At 36.0% G+C, this 20,343-nt stretch overlaps 1 protein-coding gene across 4 annotated transcripts in view; it reads right to left on the bottom strand.

The window, feature by feature from the left end:
• Window positions 1-20,343, bottom strand: part of Cul5 (cullin 5) — a 241,247-nt gene that overhangs the window by 99,472 nt on the left and 121,432 nt on the right. For all 4 annotated transcript variants that reach the window (XM_090409605.1, XM_090409608.1, XM_090409606.1 and 1 more), the window contains one exon: window positions 12,664-12,805. In XM_090409605.1, the coding sequence (XP_090265731.1) occupies window positions 12,664-12,805 (142 nt within the window). The remainder of the gene's footprint in view (window positions 1-12,663; window positions 12,806-20,343) is intronic.

Raw genomic sequence — 20,343 nt, forward strand, 5'->3', positions numbered from 1 at the left:
GCCCCTGTGTTCTCTCCCCACATTCCATATAACGAAAAATTTCATCAGTTGAAATGCTATAACACCCATTCAAAAGTTTATAGACCTCTATCATATCACCCCTCTTTCTCCTGTTAACCAGAGTCTGCAATCCACATACTTGCAATCTGTCCTCATAATCCAAATATAATCTTTGTAACTCTTCTTTGCACCCTTTCCATAGCTTCTTTATCCCCTTGAAACCCGGGAGACAAAATCTGCACACAGTAATCCAGGTGTGGTCTTATCAAAGCCTTATAAAGAGACAAAATTACTTCCTTATCCTTATATGTCAAGGTTAGCTTCAACATAGCAATTATCCTCTTAGTTGTATTCGCAACTTTTGATATGTGACCATTGAACTTTAAATTCTTATCCACCAATACACCAAGATCCCTTGCCTCTTCAGTTTCTTGTAGCATAACCCCGTTAATATAATATGCTGCTGGAACTCTAATCACTCCAGAGTGCATAACTTTACTCTTACTAACATTAAACTGACAGCCATTTTCATTTGCCCAAATTTCCAGTCTATTCAAATCAGTTTGTAATTGCTGAATTTTTTCTTTTTTCTTTTAATTTCTTTTAATACTCCATTTTAGCTTTTCTCACGATACTCGTTATTTTTCTGGCCTAAGCTTTATATATTTCATAACTCCTCTCACTCTTATTCTCACGATATTCTTTCCACATCATCTTCTTTTTGTGGATCTTTTGCTTAATAAGGCTGTACATCCATTTCACTCCCAACCTATTTATTCTTCGAACACTAGGGATACATTAAGATACTGCCTCATTTAAGAACTTTTTCAAAGATTGCCATGCATTGCTGACATTTTTTTTCCATTCAATAACTGATACCATGGGACCAAGGATAGTATTCTAAGTCGATCATAATTTCCAGCTTTGTAGATCAGCATATAGCCTGTTTTAATCGGAGCTTCAATATAAATAAATACTTCCCAAGAAAGAACGGCACAATCACTGTCACCAATTGGTAGTAAAATAGCCATATTCTTGACAGAGATCCCTTCTTACACTATGAGCAAATCCAACATTCTTTGACCTCGAGTTCCTTCTTTCACATGCTGCTTGAGAAAGTTGTCTTGCAGCAATTCAATAAATTTCTGTTCTTTCTTATCATGCGATTTCTCTTCTACCCAATCAATGTCTGGAAAATTAAAGTACCCATAAGGCTAAATTGGTGATGTATTTCTTCGTCCCCTACAACTGAGCCGCCAGGTCTGTAGCAACATCCCACCATATATTTCATTCTGTTAACCTCCACTTCACACCAGATCGACTCAAACTCACTGCTACATGGGACATTGTTACCATCATTGTTTTCTTGTATTTGTACCCTAACTGGACTTAAGTCATTTGATGTTATTAGTAGCACTCCTCCTCTCCTATCTCTTCTGTCATTCCTAAAAATAGTATATCCATTACACTCAATCCCACTTACAATATCTGATTCTGATAGCCAGGTTTCACTAATGCCAACAATCGTAGGCCACATCGTATTCAATAAAGCAACAAACTGAACTCCTTTGTTTCTAATGCTCCTGGCATTTGTGTATAGACATAATAAATTATGATCTAGCCTATTCTTATAATTAGATAAGCAATATATTTGGTCTTGTTCTAGAATTTTCTCTTTTCCCTCCCCAGATGTACTTAAAAAGTCCAAACCCAAAGCATATTTTTCCACTCCTTTGCCACATACATAACCATGTTCAAAGGCATTCATATCTTTATCACGTTCCATAGCTGAACTTTCACACACATTTTCCCCAATTCTCCCTTGATGATCTAGTTTCCGGACTCTCTGCATTGGGTCTCATACCAAGAAGTAATTTCTCCAGGTTACTGATACCAAATGAATTCAAGTGCAGGCCATCACCAATTGGTGGTAAAATAGCCATATTCTTGACAGAGATCTCTTCTGATGCTATGAGCAAATCCAACACTCTTTGACCTCGAGTTTTTATGTATCTCTTTTTTCTTCTATGTATTATGTACCCAATGAATTCTTCTAGAAAGTCAAAACTAATAGTCCCTTTAAAAATAGTTATTTTCTATTTTTAACTTTCAGTTATATAGTCACATAAGTGACTTTCCTTACAATATATATATATATATATATATATATATACAGGGTGTTTCAAAAGGGGGGCATACAACTTTGAATGACAATAGAAGGTAAATAGTGATAGATGAGCAATTTTTATTACTGTGCAAATGTAGTAACACTTGGAGTTTCACCACAGACAGTTAAAGTTTGATATGATTGCTTCCAGTAATTCTGCAGACGTCCCATCTATAATCAATTTCCTGCATGCGTAGCAGAGCATATCTGGTGTAACTTCAGCAATGGTGGCAGTAATTCTGGAACGGAGCTCATCCAAATTGGCTGGTAGTGGTGGTACAAAGACTCGATTTTTTACAAAGCCCAACAAGAAAAAATCTAATGGTGTAAGGTTAGGAGAACATGGTGGTCATGCCACATGTGCTCCTCTACCAATCCATCTGCCTGGAAAATGGGTGTTGGGGTAATGAGAAGGTGCTCTGTCTTGCTGGAAATGTAATTGTTTGCTATAGTCATCATCATCTAATTGTGGTATTAGGTATCCATGTAGGATGTCTAGAGATGAACCACCAGCAATCCTGGAGTATCTTCTTATCATCTTTCTTCAAATGTTGTATGAGGATAAATTTGTAGTGCCTTGAATGTAGAGGCTGTCATAAAAACCACTACACAGTCACATGTGGAATTCAATTTGACGAGACACCCGTCTGGTTGACTTTCCAGGGCTTCTCGAGAAACTTTAACTTCTTTCATGACAGCACTGGCAGCACGCAGCCTTCCTGCTAACCCTAAATGATGCACAGAACAGCCTGTTACAAAAACCCTTGTGCCACATATAGATCGTGCGCTTACTAGGGGGTAATTCGCCATACTGCGTGTGGAAATTCCTCTGTCCATCTTCCGAGTTATTCTGTTATCCTGAAAAGTTGTATACACTCTTTTGAAATATCTTGCGCGTGTGTGTATTAATGATGATTGTCAAATTTTATTTTAATTTTAATTAAAGTAAGTTGTTAAACATGATAGTATGCCCCATAATTATTCATAATAATTGATATAGTGGTGTTTGCTATAGTGAGAATGGACTGCAGTAGTACATGACTGATTTTCATTAATACTTATTTCCATATCAACAAAATGTTTCTGAATTCATTTGGTATTTATCATGTCTCCAATATGTTCACACATAGCATTTTGGTCTTCTAATATATATATTAACTACATCCACCTAAATCTTAATAAACGTCAGACTTTTTTTCCCCCTGCCATCAAGCACCTGTTTTACTAGCCTTTCCTCTCTTAAAAAGTGACCACACCAAATCCATAAGTAGTTGAGCTAATTTCTCTCTTATTCCATATAAATTTATTCAACTGGCTAACCACCATATTAAATAGCTTATTCTATTATCAATTTCCAAACTTTCTAAATAGCTGAAGCATTTTGCTTGTTCTATAGGTTAACTGAGAACATACTGTATTTACTCAAATATAATTCACACTTTTTCCCTCAAAATTAAAGTTAAAAAATTGTAGTGCAAGATATCATCATCATTATCAAATTGATGCCATATACCCTCAAGGGGTGTACAGGATATGATAGTACTACATGAAAAATTTACATCATTATAACTTCCTATCTACAATTTTCCTCCAAATCAGTCTGTTACTTGTCAAGATTCCAACATTATCAGATCTTATATTTCTGTCGCCTAAGGCACATTGTACCATATCAATCCACTATATCTTGGTTTTCCTCTGGGTCATTTTCTTGCCAACCTGGCAGAGAACACTTGTTTTCCTAATCCTTCCTCACCAATTCTATTTAAGTGATCATACCACCTGAGATTAGCTCTGCTAACGCATCCCTGGATGCTGACAATGTCAAGTTCTTTCCCAATATCCTCGTTTTTAATATGATATTGCCATTGATGCCATCTGTTCATGCTTCTAATCTTTCTCAGGACTCATATCTGCAGTCTCCAGTCTTTGGTCAAGTGTTCTACTTCTGACCCAGCTCTCAGATCCATAAGTTAAAACTGGTTTGAACACTGTCTTGTATATAGCTAATTTAGTGTTCCTACTAATTTCTCTCTTATTCCATATGAATTTATTCAATTGACTTCCTACCATACCAGTTTTGTTGACTCTGTTGTCTATTTCCATATTTAATTTATCATCTTCACTAAAAATCGTGCCTAAGTAGGCAAAATGTTTTACTTGTTCCACAGGTTCTCTGTTCACAACACAGGTGACATTTTCAACGATTCTGCCTATTTTCATTGTCTTTGTATTGCTGACCTTCATACCATATCTATTACAACAGTTATTCAATTTAGTTAGACAGTTATTCAACTTGTAGCAGATTTATTGATAAGTATAACATTGTCCGCATAAAGCAAAGATATGACATTAACATCTCCAATTTTGATATCATGTGTAATACCACTTTCCTTCATAATGTGATCCATATAGATAACGAATAACAGAGGGGATAATATACATTGTTGTCTTGCACAAGATTTAACATTAAACCATCTTCCTGTACTTCCTTCAATTTTAACTGCTGACTTACAGATCAAATTTCTGTAATTTGATCTGTATATCATTATATCAAGCAATACTTAGTCAACTATTGCTTGATATAATGCCCCATTAACACCATATAACTATAGTGTTTTGAATAGCTCCTGTTATATGCCATATAACAGGAGCATATGCCTTTTCCAGATCTACAAAACTTAAATAGAGATCCTTGTTATATTCCCATGACCTCTCAACTATTTGTCATAAAGTGAAGATCTGATCCTGACAGCCTCTATTTGGCCTGAATCCAGCTTGTTCTTCACCAAGATATAAGTGCAAGATATATGCATGGATTTTTGGAAACTAAAGTTTTTCAGGAAAAAAACTAAATTGACATTTATATTTAAATCCTCAGTATTCATTATAATTTATAACGGCTCAGGTTATTTATAAAATGAATACATTTACATTTTAATTGTCAACATTATTTACGCGATCAGCAGCTCACCTTCATCATGCAATATATTTGAATCTTTAGCGACAATGCTTCTGTAATTAAATTAAAACAAACAATATCATTATTGCTTGTTCTTTTATCATTTTGGAATCATGAGATCACCATGATTTAAAAAAACTGAAAATGGGTATGACTTACCAAGAATCTGCTATTTGCTATTGCTACTTCTGGTCTCGAGAGCGGTTTCAAACTGTTCTAATCCAATTTTGAATCATTGTAGTGTCCATCTGCCCTTTTTTCTTGAACTCTTACATGAATTCCAGAGAGAAATTTCCCCTTCGGCACTTGTTTTCCTTTTGAATATTATGTAAGGAGGCAACTTTCTTCAATCTGCAGTAATTGCGAGCATGAGTGTGCATCGCTGTTTAAACTTTTTTTGTGTGCAAGGTAAACGTCTTAATTTCATTTTTTGTCAAGCAAAATCAGGAGGTGCGAGATATACACAAGGGCGAGTTATTTTCAAGTAAATACAGTAGTTGTTTTCCATGTTCCTGCCCATAGTTTTCATAGTTCTTTAATGTCAATTTTCATGCCAGGCTTGTCATAGCAGTTATTTAAATTTGTTGAAGAGTCCTGAAAATGTGTACTGTTTTCGCAGCAGATGCTTGCAATAGCAAATCTTTAGGGTTTTATAAATGTTGATGTTCTTGGCACAACTCTGCCAGGTGTTGCAGTGTGAACATGGGCATACAGATCAGCGATTTGTTTTAATATATAATTCATTATATTGATATCATTGGTAGGTATCCTTGTGTATGACTCTATGATTGAGAGTATTTTGTTTTTAATAGATTTATAAGTGTACCCTGCATAAATAGCATTATTTGTGGCACTGATGAGAACAAGAGGAATGGCAGATAAGATAAAATTGGTTGGGGGTGGGATGAAGCAGAGTATGCACCATGCATTTGCCAAGAGAAAATGGAATGTTGCATGAAAGCAAGAGTGGAGGCAGAATATGTCAGAGAGATGTTCCATGAGCCAGAAATGTGAGACTTGTTGAAGCAGGAAAACAAAGTGACAGAAGTTACTGCTGAAAGGTGTGAAACTAGGAATTGTAGAAAATTGAACTGAAGGAGTAAATGATAGGGAAAGAAATGTGAAAGTAGTAGTCAAAGGTAACAGTAAGGTAGCATATATGAAAGCTAGGCCAATCAGTTGTATGATAACAAGCATAAAAAGGCAATGAGGACGAAAGTGATAGGACTGACAGGAATAGAGTGAAGGGATACAATGGCTTTTCATGAAATCAGATAGAGCAGAAAAGAAGGAGTAATTGCAATGAGAAAGTAATTCCTGATGTGAAAGCAGAGCTGGTGAAGATGGACTAGAGATGAATTGATTGCAGTGTGAAATGAGGAGAATAACACATGTATGGAAGTGAGGAAGACTGGAATAATAAACAGCAACATGAAAGAGGTGACAAATGATTCGAGAGTGTGTATGTATGCAGATTCAATTATTAGGTATGGTTAACAAGAAGGTGCATACAGTTTGCTTTCCTGGAAGCAGAATGAGCAGAGTGATTGAAGCACTGGATATGAGAAGCAAGCAAAAGAGTTGGTAGTGGCAATAGTCATAAATCATTTGGTTGGTAAGAAGGAGAATGTAATGATGGATATTAGAAGGTTATAAAAAACAATAAAAGATAACAATGCGGTATGAGAGTAATGAGTTGAGATGATGAATGAAGATTATGAAGGTAAGCTAGCAGAGTTGTAGATAGCTCTGCTAGCTTGTTCTGCTAGCAGGAGAAAGAAGTTCATTTTGTAAACCTGTGAGATTGAATTTGAGGAATGAGCAGAGCTATATAAAAGAGAGCTACATTTAAATGGATTTGGCATAAGTCAGCTGGAGAAACTGTTGCTGAAAGATGCAGTAATGACTGAAGTGAATGAAAGATATGAGCAAGCAAGAGGTGATGTGGAAGAGAAAGTGAATGAAGAGGTGAGTGGCATGAGTGAACACGTGACAGAGAGGGAAAGTGTGTGTGTGGGGGGGGGGGGGAACACTGTGAGAATAGTGAATGATGGATACAGGAGTGAATGTATGAGTGTACAAGAAAGAATTGCAATGTGGGGGAGCAATATTTATGGCTGAGGAGAGGTGTAACATCAGTGAGGATGGAGAGAAATAGCCATGGAGGAGTTATAATGGAGTCATATCCAAGAAGCATGGTTAGTAGAACTTGTTATAGAACCAGAAATGAGCTAGTATGTATCTTTACAAATGCCAGAATTATTCAAAATAAAGGGAATGAAACTGTAGCATTTATAGAGTTCATTCACCCAAAAATTGTCAAAAGAAGTGAGAAGTTGAATGAGGATGACATTCTGACAGGGATATGATAGTTTTTTTATGAATTCAGATAGGGCAGAAAGGGAGGAGGAATGCTGTTCATGGTAGCAGAAGAATTATGTCGATTCAAGGTAGAGATGCAAGGAGCAAACAGTGGCAGTGGTTTTGAAAGAGTATAGTGGACAGGATGAAATATTTAGTTGGGTGTTGCTATATTCCTGGTAATGTGTAACCGTAACCACCCATACAAAATTAAAAAGCATACTCAGATCATTTAAAGATCTCCTTTCCTATCCTGCAAACCAAGGAGTATACTAAATGTGGTGCACCTGTAACTCACCCTACATAGCGTAAACAGGACACACACAATACCAATAACAAAAGATGAATACAAACATGTTAAATTCCTTTGTTATGGTAAAACAGGCCTTTGTAATCATGCACACTAAATGTGTCAGAGAATTAACGGGAAAGGCACCAAGTTCCTATAACACAACAAAACTTTGTATGAAAGAAAATTCAAAGAAGCTTGTGAGATGCTGATTCTTCATGAACAAGAATGATGGATCATCAATTTTAAGTCTTGCAGACTGATCTGCAACCCATACAGCATTCAGATATAGAACAACAGAAGATCATGCCAGAACTCTAATACATGGAAACATGGTCAGTGGACAGAACCTAACTATAACAGGACTGCAGAGAAGTTAACACTTAGCAATTGTAGTTCCATTAAAAAAAAAAAAAAAAAAAATTTTTTTTTTTTTTTTTTTTTTTAATAATTTAAATTTACTCTTCCTCCTCTCACCAGAGGCCAGGCTAATGTAAAAGGTTAACAAATCAGTTATACTATAGCTTACTTATGTGTATTGTGATGTAGCTTGTGTTTTAGTTCATACATATGTATTTCTGAAACGGTGATCTTGATTTAGAGATTGAAACATCGAGGGTCATTTTTCCTAGCTTTATATAAAGTAATTACTCCAATGTGTGTGTGTTTTTGTCTCCATAATTTCTACAAAATGAATACACACAGTTGGTATATTTAGATTTTGCAAATGTCTTTGATATATTGCCACATGACAAGGTGGCAATTAAATTGAAAAGATGGAGTTTGGTAGTAGTCCGTGCGGTTAGCCTAGTGGCTATGTGCTTCGCAACCATATGCCTGGGGAAGGAGTGTCCTAGGTTCGATTCCCGTCGGTGATGTGAGGAGCTGAAGGATCTTCCTCAGCCATAGCCAAATTAGCCAGTCTTGGGCGTGGACAGCAGGGTTTTTCTTCTGAGGTTTTTCATCCCGCAAAGCAGGCAAACTGGCCTTGAGAACTTAACACTACAGGCCATAGGATATACCAGGGCATAGGGCTGACCACCTTATCCTGTAAACGGATTGAGGTCCGATGATCAATGGACCCTCGACACCGCAAGGTAAAAGAGGGTATAAAGAAGATGAGATGAGTTTGGTAGTAGATTGGTGCACTAGGATTGCCTATCTCATAGGTATCAGCAAGTTACATATGGGGGAGCAGTATCCCATAACAGGAACGTCACTAGTAGTGTGCCCGAAGGGGTCAGTTTTGGAGCCACTGCTGTTTAATTTTTAATGATATTGGAGAGGGCTTGAATGGTGATACACAGTTGTTTGCAGATGACACAAAGTTGGGAAGACCTATCAGGAGTAAAATGGATGTTGCAGCTTTTCAAGAAGACTTGAATAGACAGTGAATGGCAAATGAGTGGAGCTACAATTCAATGTAGCAAAGTGCACAGTTTTAAAATTTGGGAAGCAGAGAGGAGATGTAAGGTTTGGGAGCATTTTGCTAAAATTGTGAGGGAGGCACAGCAGATTATGCAATGATGTGGAGAACACACACTGACATGTCGAAGTAAGGATGTGATGATTCCTTTGTATAAGACTTTGATTAGATTGAATACAGATTACTATGCACAAATTTGGTCACCTGGTTTTCAAAAGGACGAAGACATGTTGGAAAGGGTTCAAAGATGATTGACTAAGGTGGTTTCTAGTTTTTGGAATGTTGAGTATGAAGACAAATTGAGGAAATGCAATTTGCAATCTAGTGGATAGAAGAAGGGGACACATGATCGAGATATATATAAGTTGGTAAGGAGTGTGGATGAGATTTTTCACAGACTAGATGGAGATAGGGGAAGAACAAGAAGCCATCTCTGGAAACAGTTATAAAGGAAGGTATATGCAAAGGGGATGAGGAATAGGTTTTTGCATGGCGAGTGTAGGTGATTAGAATGAATGCATTGCTCAAAAGTGGTGAGTGAAGAGATACTGAATGCAATTAAGTCATGGTATGTGTGTGTCACACGTGAGAGAGAGGGGCCACCCATGATGAGTGTTTTGACTTCATAGAGGTCTGATAATCATAATAAATAGTTGGTTATAGTACAAGGTCAGCTATGATGAAACAGAACAAAAAAAATTGGCAAGAAATAGAACAAGAAGGAAGAGGATGGATGAGAGGACAGAATCTTGTAGGACCCCAGCATTATATGCATAGTTAGAAGACAGAGAACTTTCACCCAAACACAATGTGCATTCAGAGAGAAAACTGGCAACCCAGTTGCAGAGGCCACAGAACAGACCAAATGATGGGAGCTTACTTAGTGCAACTACTTGAGATTCACCAAACTTTTTTTATAGTACTTATCCAGAGGTGGGTGACAGAGGTGAGCAGATCCTTTGTTGATTGGCACTAGGCAGAATCCATACTGCCAGTCATTAGTCGAGTCCCTTCAAGGTAGAATAGGAGTTCGATGTTGATGGTTCTCTCTATTAATTTGGAGAAGTCTTGAGGTGAGAGAGACTGGATGGTAACTTGATGGCAAGGATTTATTGCTCTTCTTAGGAATAGGTCATACATGAGCTAATTTCCAGGGTGTTGGATAGATACCAATGGAATAAAAACACACACAAAAATGCCAACATCCCTTGCTCCTGTGGTCTATCTTATTTTGGACACCATGGAAGATTGGCATTTAAACGTGCTATCTCTACTAAACACAGAATCCTAGGGAAAATCTTACATAAGAGGAAATTCCTTATGGAATGTTTTCACAAGGAAACCTGTGAAATGTTATTTACACTGTCCAAACTTAAATAGATCTGATGGCCTATGCTTACTTCCCTTAGGGAAAATAGTACGTTTTAAATCTGCTAACCTTTCTATTTATTATTTTTTATTATTTCGTGGCACCTCCAAGGAGTCCACAGACTCATCGAGGGAGGACACCAACTTTACGAATCTCTGTTTCCACCACTTAATTCACCAACTATACCAACCACTACTACTATCATCATTTTATTATTTTATCATAATCTACACCAACATCATTTACTGCCCACCACTAGTATTTTTGTCTGTAAATTGCGTGTGTTCTGAAGGCCGATTTGTCTGTATGCGGGATGAAAAACCAGAGTTTTCGGGAGAACCCTCCCCTACCTCTGCATGAGATTTGCTAACTCATCTTCAATTGAAAAAAAAAAAAAAAAAAAAAAAAAAAAAAAAAAAAAAAAAAACATATAAAGATTCCTCCCATCACAAAGAGAATCGAACTTTTCCAATCAAATAGCGCAACACACCACGGTTCTTCCAATTGCACTATGGACGTGCTTAAATTATTTATTTTCTATTATTATTAACATTTTTTTTTTTTAAATTAGAAACTGGTTGACTTTTATTTACCTAACTAAAACTACTGTGATACTCCTTATTTCATGTTAATCATATATTATGCAGTTCCATTTTTTCAACTGTACTGAAGGTACCCTAAATATATAAGTTAAAATTCTGCTATTATTATTATTCGACACCTCCAGGGAGTCCAAAGACTCATCGAGGGAGGGCACCTACGCTACAGCTCTGTCTTCACCACTCAATTCACCAACGCCATCTACCACTGACCACCACCACCACTAGTTTTCCTACAGACAATCACAAACATCCATGGTGGGATTCGAACCCGCAGCCTTGTGGCTGGAGAGTGAATACGCTAACCACTTGGCCAGCAATTAGAAATTATCCATTGTTTCTACTATTATGCCTATTTATGTTGTTCCAATTCTAAGACAAAAACCCAAGTAGCAAGTACTATACTATCATATCAAGTGACAATTATGAACAATTATTTAACTCTGTCTTCATATTGGCAGACAGAGTTAAAGCAACAATGTTGCTAATTAAATAGTTCATGCGAGGTGTTAACAGATGGTAGGACAAGTCTGATAGTGTAACATAACATTTTTCTATTAACAAAATAATTCAGACTCATGGGAAATTTTCACAGTCTCTGAAGCTTAGTATAATTAAATAATGTCTTTAATTGGAAAAAACTGGGTTTGAATCTCATCTAACATGAAGAACCTTTTGAAGTTGAAAGGTTTTTTGACTGAAGACAAGTTAACCAGTCTCACAGAGATGGCAGGGTTTCCCATTCTGGAAACTAGGGTTTTTCATCCTGCAAAACAGACAAACTAGCCAAAAGAATACATGCAATTTACACCTATAGCAAACAACACAGACAAGATTAACTGTCCTATCATTAGGAGTATTAGGTTTCGAAGAATCCAAGTTATTTAGCCATGACAAACCATTGAGTGTAACTTGAAAAAAAGGGAACATAGGAAACTTTTATAAGTCCAACTTCTCATATGTCAAGTATTTCAAAAATCAAGAAGTGCATGTATATATAAATATATGAAACAAATATGTGATTGCTAGCCTGATTGGTCAAGTGGAAAGCATCTCTGCTTTCCAACTAAAGCTGCAGGGTTTGAATCCCATCATGGATATGGATGTTTGTAAATGTCTCTAAGTAATGGGTGATTTCATCATACACTCTTTGAAGTTAAACTCCCAATGAGTGGAATGGTCTGAGGTGGCTTCAAATAGTTCCATGTTTTGTTTCTGCCGGACTTCTGAATTATATAACTTTTAGCTCACCCATGGTACTAAAGATATGATAGGTTTACAATCTTCTGTGGGTAGGATTCACATAATACATGCAAGTAAGTGCGCACGCACACACAGAGAGAGAGAGAGATTGCTTTCAAACATTACATTATTGACTGCCATTAAAAGGAGTGCATTTCACTCTAAAACTTTCACTTCTCTTTTCAGTTTTCTTTCTTTTCACTTTTATAAATGTATTTCACTTACAAAAAATATGTGAAACAAGCACTTACCATAGGATTCACGAACTCCGATTACTAACTGAGAATCAAAGGCTTCCCCATTTCTTTCAGCATGGACTAACTTCATAGCACTATTCTGTAATCGATGTTTTATGTTTGAAAAAATACTCTGGTTCCAGCTGTCTAACATAAGCTACATGAAAATATTACAGAAAAACTGATGTTAAAACAAGACAAACACATAAAAATCTATACACAATAAATTAAAATATTTTTCTGAAGTTAAGATGCAATAATTTATGAATATTCCAGACAAAGAATTTTTTGGAATATTTATATCTACATTGCCAGCCTGGTTCATCATCTCCACACTTTGAGCAACAGACTGCAGGTCCAAGTGTGGTTCAAATCCCATCATGGTACTGATGTTTGTGAATGCTTCAGATACATTTTATCATACAGTAGAGGGAAATTGAAAATGTGCCATGTTTATTCTCTAGAGCAGGTCACGTTACCTAACCCTTGATCAACCTATTTTATTAATGTGCTACATATTTATAACCTTTTGTAGGTGAAATATATATGTATTATCATCATCGAATTCCTGACATTTATCCTCAAGGGGTGTACAGGATATGATAGTACTACATGAAAAATTTACATCATTACTAACTTCCTATCTACAATTTTCCTCCAAATCAATCTATTACCTTTCAAGGCTTCAACATTGTCAGATCTTATATTTCTATCTTCTAAGGCACTTTTACCATATCAATCCACCTATATCTTGGTCTTCCTCTGGATGTTTTTCCTGCCAACCTGGCAAAGAACACTTGCTTTGCTAATCATTCCTCTCCCATTCTGTTTAAGTGACCATACCACCTGAGATTAGCTCTGATAAGATATTACTGGATGTTAACAATGTCAAGTTCTTTCCTAATATCGTTTTTAATATGATACTGCCATTGATGCCATCTGTTCATGCCCCTAATCTTACTCAGGACTCTCATATCTGTGGTCTCTAGTCTTTGGTCAAGTGTTTTATTTCCAACCAAGCTCTCAGATTGATAAGTTAAAATTGGTTTGAACATTGTCTTGTACACAATTAATTTAATGTTTTGACTAATTTCTCTCTTATTCCATATAAATTTATTCAGTTGACTTCGTACCATACCAGCTTTGTTGATCCTGTTTGTCTATTTCCATATTTAATTTACCGTCTTCAGTAAAAATCATGCCTATGTAACTGAAATGTTTTACTTGTTCTATAGCTTCTCCATTCACAATGCACTTGATATTTTCAATACTTCAACCTATTTTCATTGTCTTGTTATTTCTGACTTTCATACCATATCTATTACAACAGTTATTCAATTTAGTCAGGGAATCTAGTAGACTTTTATTTAGAAGTATAACATCATCTGCATAAAGTAAAGAGCTGACATTAACATCTCAAATTTTGACATCAGATTTAATGCCACTTTCCTTCATTACGTGATCCATGTAGATAATGAATAACAGAGGGGGATAATGCACATCCTTGTCTGACACCAGATTTAACATTAAACCATCTTCCTGTGCTTCCTTCAATTCTAACTGTTGACTTACAGCTCAAATAAAGACTAAATCTTATTTGATATAATGCCCCACTGACACCATACAACTGTAGCATTTTGAATAGCTTCTCTCTTGGCACCTTGTCATATGATTTTTCCAGATCTACAAAACTTAAATACAGATCTTTGTTATATTCCCATGATTTCTCAACTATTTGCTGTAAATAGTTTAGAGAAAATCTGCTCCTGACAGTCTCTATTTGCCGTGAATCCAGTTTGTTCTTCACAATCCTTCTTAACCGTTTCTCAAGTATACTGGCATAAATCTTACCAGGAATAATCAGTACAGTAATACCTGTGTAATTCTCACATTCAGTTTTATTTTTATATATGGGTACTATGAGAGATTTACTCCAATCATCTGGAATTTATGTCTCTGAACTATGCAGTACAGCCACTGTAAGACTTTTATACCTCCATACTTGAGCATTTCTGGTCGAATATCATCTACTACTGCTGCCTTTCCACATTTAAGACTTTTGATGGCTTTTTCTACTTCAAGTATGGATATGTATTCCTGATTGCATCCCTGTTGAGTGCTTTTTTACCACTGTGCTATCACTGCTTATTTCATTTAGCAATTTTTCAAAGTAATTATTCCATACTTCAAGGATATCTTTTTCTCCAGTTTTCATGTCACTTTTATCATATCTAATTCCTTTTGCAGCACTCTTTCCTCCAATTCTGAGCTTCTTCAACAACCTCCAGAATATCTTGCCACCTTCTTGATATTTATTTTCTATGTTCTTTCCAAAGTCTTCCCATGACTTTTGTTTAACTAGTTGTACACAGTGTTTAGCTTTGTTACATTTGCCTCTGTATTCTCTAAGAGCACAAGCTGACTTATTTGCCACGAACGTTTGATATGCTTCCTTCTTTTCCTTCACTGCCTGTGTCCACCATGGAGTTCTGATTTTTCTATCCTTGCAGACAACCTCACCACATGCCTCTCTGGCTGAATCAATCAATGTTTTCTTCAGAGCTTGCCAGTGAATCTCCAAGGTTTGATTCCTGTTCTCAAACTCTTTCATTTTCTCTTGAACAATGTTTGTATATTTCAGTCTATAGTTCACATCTGAGAGCTGCTCAACTTTTAATCGCTTTAAAACTTTCTTATATGTTATTCTTTTCAATATGAAATACAATTTTATCCTGTTCATGACTAAATGGTGATCACTTCCAATTTGAAATCCTCTATACACTCTAGTGTCCTGCACCAAAGATAAAACATCACTATCAACAATAACATAGTCAATGAGATTTTCTTTTTCCTTGCATCTTCTCTCCATGTGAATTTGTGCATATTTTTATGTTGGAAAATGGTGTTAGTAATAACCAATCCATGTCCTGAGCAGAAATTCAACAAGTATTTGTCATTATTATTAGCTTTGCTCTTTTCTCCAAATTTTCCCAAAATATTTTTATATGTCTGACAAACATTTCCTACTCTGCTGAAAGATATATATGTATATTATATAGATATGATTTATCTCACTGCTTACTCTCACTTTAAGGAATTAGATTCATCACTCTTGCCAGCCAGTGAACAAAGTATAAACTCAGAAGAATTTAAATACATGCAAATATGGCATGTACACATGCGAAAAAAGGGAGGAAATTCACTTGGGACTTGCAAATAGCTCCCAAACTGAGTATTTTTACAAGAAGTAATTCTTGTAAATGATGAATACACCCTGCAATGCAATGTAAACTACAGCCTGTGATCAAAAGTTTTAAGTTGAAGTTATTTCCAATATTGCCTAAATGCTAAGCGTGATCTCTAGAGTATGTTTCTCAGATTATCTAACTGTAGCCTGCCTATGGTAGCATGTTCCAAGTTTAAATGTTCCATGAGTGGGCTTCTCATAAAAACCAAACTGAGTGCCTATGATAAATTTGTATCACAATTAATCCCATCAATCTTAGATAAGCTATAAGTATTCCAGATAGACCACAGAGGAAAAAATGGAACATTACTGACCTAATGCTATTAGCAGTTTTAGGAATGATGAATTTAACAATATTAGAGACCTGAAAGTAACAGATTAATTTGGAAGAAAATTGTTAATAGGAAGAATAATAACAAAAATTTTATTAACATTTTAATTTAAAATCAGTAAGAATGTTTTTGACAATGTTTACTATGAATAAATGGTAATGAAATAGTTCACAAACATTAAGATGACTGTACTTTGTGCAATAAAAAAAAAACAAAATAATAATAAATAATAATAAAAAAAAATTGAGACTAACTTGCTACCAAGATGAAATAATTTAAAAATAGATTATCTGTTATACAACACTGGCAAAATTTTACTAGACACAGATGCATCATCTTGCTGATGATGCAAAGTCGAGCAGGGATAATATAGTAAATCATGGTGATATAAAGAGTTTGCATCCATCTGTTCACTGGACATCAACTGATGCTATTTCAGATGCTCAGTGATGCACTACACTAGTCCTCGCCATGTGGTCCTGTTGTATACTTTTCTGGAGGCATCAACTCTCATTCTCCCAGTCATTCCACACCATCCATCTTCTCACTGAAGATGGATGGATCCATTTGTCTGCCTTTCAGTATATATATATATATATATATATATATGATATCCTTAATAGCGTTCTGTAACGCCACATCTCAAAAGCAGCTATCCTCTTCCTATTAGACTTCTTTAGATTCCAAGTCTCACATCCATAAGTCACTGCTGGAAAAACAGCTATATCAAAAATCCTCAACTTTGTTCCCATGGAGATAGATCCATCCCTACAAATTTTAAACAAGTCTTTGACTGTTGTTTTAGCCATTCCTAATCTTCTTCTGATGTCTTCTGAACAGCAATTCTTCACATTAATAATGGAACCCAAGGTACTCAAAACTTGCTGACTTCCTCAATTCTTTCTCCATCACGGTACACTTGTTTCTCAGGAGCTTCCCTGTATGTATTTCTTTTGACAACCTTAATTTTTGTCTTTCTAGAATTGAGCTGAAATCCTCTATTACTGATCTTGTTAACATTATCAAGAATTTGTCCTAGTTCTTCCTTGTAATTACAGAGGAGTATGGTATCATCAGCATACCTCAAATTACTGATCAATCTACCACCAATCCTAATTCCTGTCTTGAGCTCATCCAATACTACACACATGATGTCCTCAATATAGACACTAAACAAGTGAGGAGAAAGTAGGCATCCTTGAAGCCAATTGTTTAATCCTATGCCTGTTGTTATCGCAGCTTCTTGCTCACTGTACAATTTAGCTAACAAACTAGTATATTGAGGAAAACCCATTCTTTTCATTAATTCCCAGTCTAAAGCTTTCGAGTAGTCTATGAAACACATGACCATAGGGAGTCTAAATTATTTAGATTTTTCTATGATCTAAATAATTTAGACTCCCTATGGTAATGTGTTTCATAGACTACTCTATGAAATGTGGTCTGTGGAATGCTCCCTATGAAGATAGGTTGAGGGTTTTTGGGTTGCAAAAATTGGTTAATAGAAAAAAAAGGGAGCAGATATGATAGAAACATTTAAGTTACTTGAAATATTTTATAAGATTGATGCAGGAGAAATGTTTCAACACTTGGCTAGAGGTAGCAGAAGAAAAAGAGATCATCTATGGAAGTTGGATAAGAATGTGATTAGCAAGGATATGAGAACTGATTTTTTGCTTGAAGAGTAATGAACGAATAGAAGGGCTACCTGAGTCAGTTGAAAGTGCTTTGTCTGTTAGTTTCAAGGAGAGATGTGATAGATATTGTGTTGATAGTTTGGGTCTCGCATGATGAGGCTTAGGACTCCATGGAGATGCCTGTACAATAATAATAATAATAAACTAAATCTGCTTTTTTGGTCACTCTTTCTCTTACCTTTCCTAAAACCTGCTTGTTCCTCAGGCATCTCTGCCTCGACTTTGGTCTCAATCCTATTTAGAATGATCTTTAATAAAATCTTGCTTGCATAAGAGATTGAACTAATAGTTCTCTAGTTCTTGCAATCCTTCATATCTCACTTTTTATGCAGTGATATGAAAACTGACTTCTCCCAGTCTCTAGGCCATGATCCTGTTTCCAATAAGATTTAATCAAATCTATGAAACACTTTTATCCCTGTATCCCATGTAGCCTTAATTAACTCTAATGTGATTCCACCTGGATGTCACCTGGGGTCTTATTGCTATTAAGCTGTTCGACTGCTTTTTCGACCTCATGCCTAAGTGGAAGAGGTTCCAAATTGAAATTTTCCTGGTTAGAGGGCTCCTCCAAATTTTTTTTATCCTCTCTGTTGTACAGTTCCTTACAGTATTCTTTCCATCTGTTTTTGATTTCCAATTCTGCTGTTAGTACTGTTCCGTTCCATTCCTGTCTTTGATAACATTCAATTTGGTCTTAAACTTGTGCTTCAGGTCACGAACTAAACTAAACATCCTTTTGAAACTAAAAAAATCACTTCTTTCGATTAGATCCCATGTTGAATCTGATATCCATGGGTATCCTGTATTATAATTTTGACTCCTTCCCAAAGCATTTCCAGTGATTCTCCTCTCCTCACTAGTCTCCAAAAATCATCCAATTGAGTTGCTGTTTCTCCTGTGAACCTAGGAAATGGGTTCACAGAAGAAACATCCAGTCTAGTGGGACGTGCCTGACTTGGAAGGTTTCGGAGTTCTAGTCTTACTTTGGCAAAATGATTGCAAGATTATTTAAATAGGCTGACAGTATGGGCAAAGCATAATGGATGCCACTTTAATATAGAAAAGTGTAAAGTTATGCATTTTGGGATACAAGGATTACAAGCTGTGCACCACGTTGTTGATAGAGAGTTGAAGTTTAGAGGATGCATTGCTAAAGTAACCAGGGTAGCTCACTGGATTACTTGGTCACAAACAGAGATAAGGGAGTTATCATTCCTCTTTATAAAGCCTTGATACAGCGACATCTGGATTACTGTGCTCAGGTCTGGTGTACAGTTCCACCTGGGTTTCTTAGGGATGAGGAAGTGGTGAAGAGGATCCAGAGGAGAGTGGCCAAGATAGTGATTGGTCTGTGGAATGCTCCCTATGAGGATAGGGTGAGGGTTTTGGAGTTGCAAAAACTGGTTAATAGGAAAAAAAAAAAAAAAAGCTTGGGAGGGGTGGGGATATGATAGAAACATTTAAGTTACTTGAAATATTTTATAAGATTGATGCAGGAGAAATGTTTCAACACTTGGCTAGAGGTAGCAGAAGAAGGAGAGATCAGCTTTGGAAGTTGGATATGAATGTGGTTAGCAAGGACATGAGAACTGATTTTTTGCTTGAAGAGTAATGAACCAATAGAATGGGCTACCCGAGTCAGTTGAAAGTGCTTTATCTGTTAATAGTTTCAAGGAGAGATGTGATAGATACTGTGTTGATAGTTTGGGTGTCCCATGATAAGGCTTAGGACTCCATGGAGAATGCCTATACAATAATAATAATAATAAACTAAATCTGCTTTTTGGTCACACTTTCTCTTGGATGCCCTATGGTTACTCGCAGGATTTTGACAGTAAAGTCTGCTAGACGTAGTAGTAAGGTCGTAACTCCCTTTCTCCATAGAATAAGTAGGATACTCACAAACATCAATGATCATGGTGGAATTTGAAGCCAAGCCTGTTGGCTGGAGAGCAGGTTATCTACTCGAAAATGCAGACTGGCAAATGAAATTTGTACACATACTTCAATATTAATATGGTAATCTTGCTTATTTTTCCAATGGTTAATGTGCAAACTCAATGGTAAAAAATTAGATAATGATAATTGAAAATGAGTTACTTATATGTAAAACAATTTATGATATAAAATTTTCTGTATTTTTTGTGTAAATTAATTAGCAAGACAATTGACAAATGGTGAAATAATGGAATAATTACATAAGTAATGCAACATTGAAATAATGATACAGAAGTGTCAAGCTATCATTTTAGAGTCCATTAGAGAGTAAAACTGCAACAAAATAATAACAGCAAAATGCACACACGCATTTCAACTGTTTATCTCAACTGCTGCCATCAGCAGTCGAGATAAACAAATGTTGCTATTGTTCTTGAGATGGGATCTAGATAGCTTACTCACAACTCCCTTTACAATT

Source organism: Typopeltis vanoorti, chromosome 19 (genome assembly GCF_054136105.1).
Source record: "Typopeltis vanoorti isolate ZY-2024b chromosome 19, IOZ_Tvanoo_1.0, whole genome shotgun sequence".
Taxonomy (NCBI): Eukaryota; Metazoa; Arthropoda; class Arachnida; order Uropygi; family Thelyphonidae; genus Typopeltis; species Typopeltis vanoorti.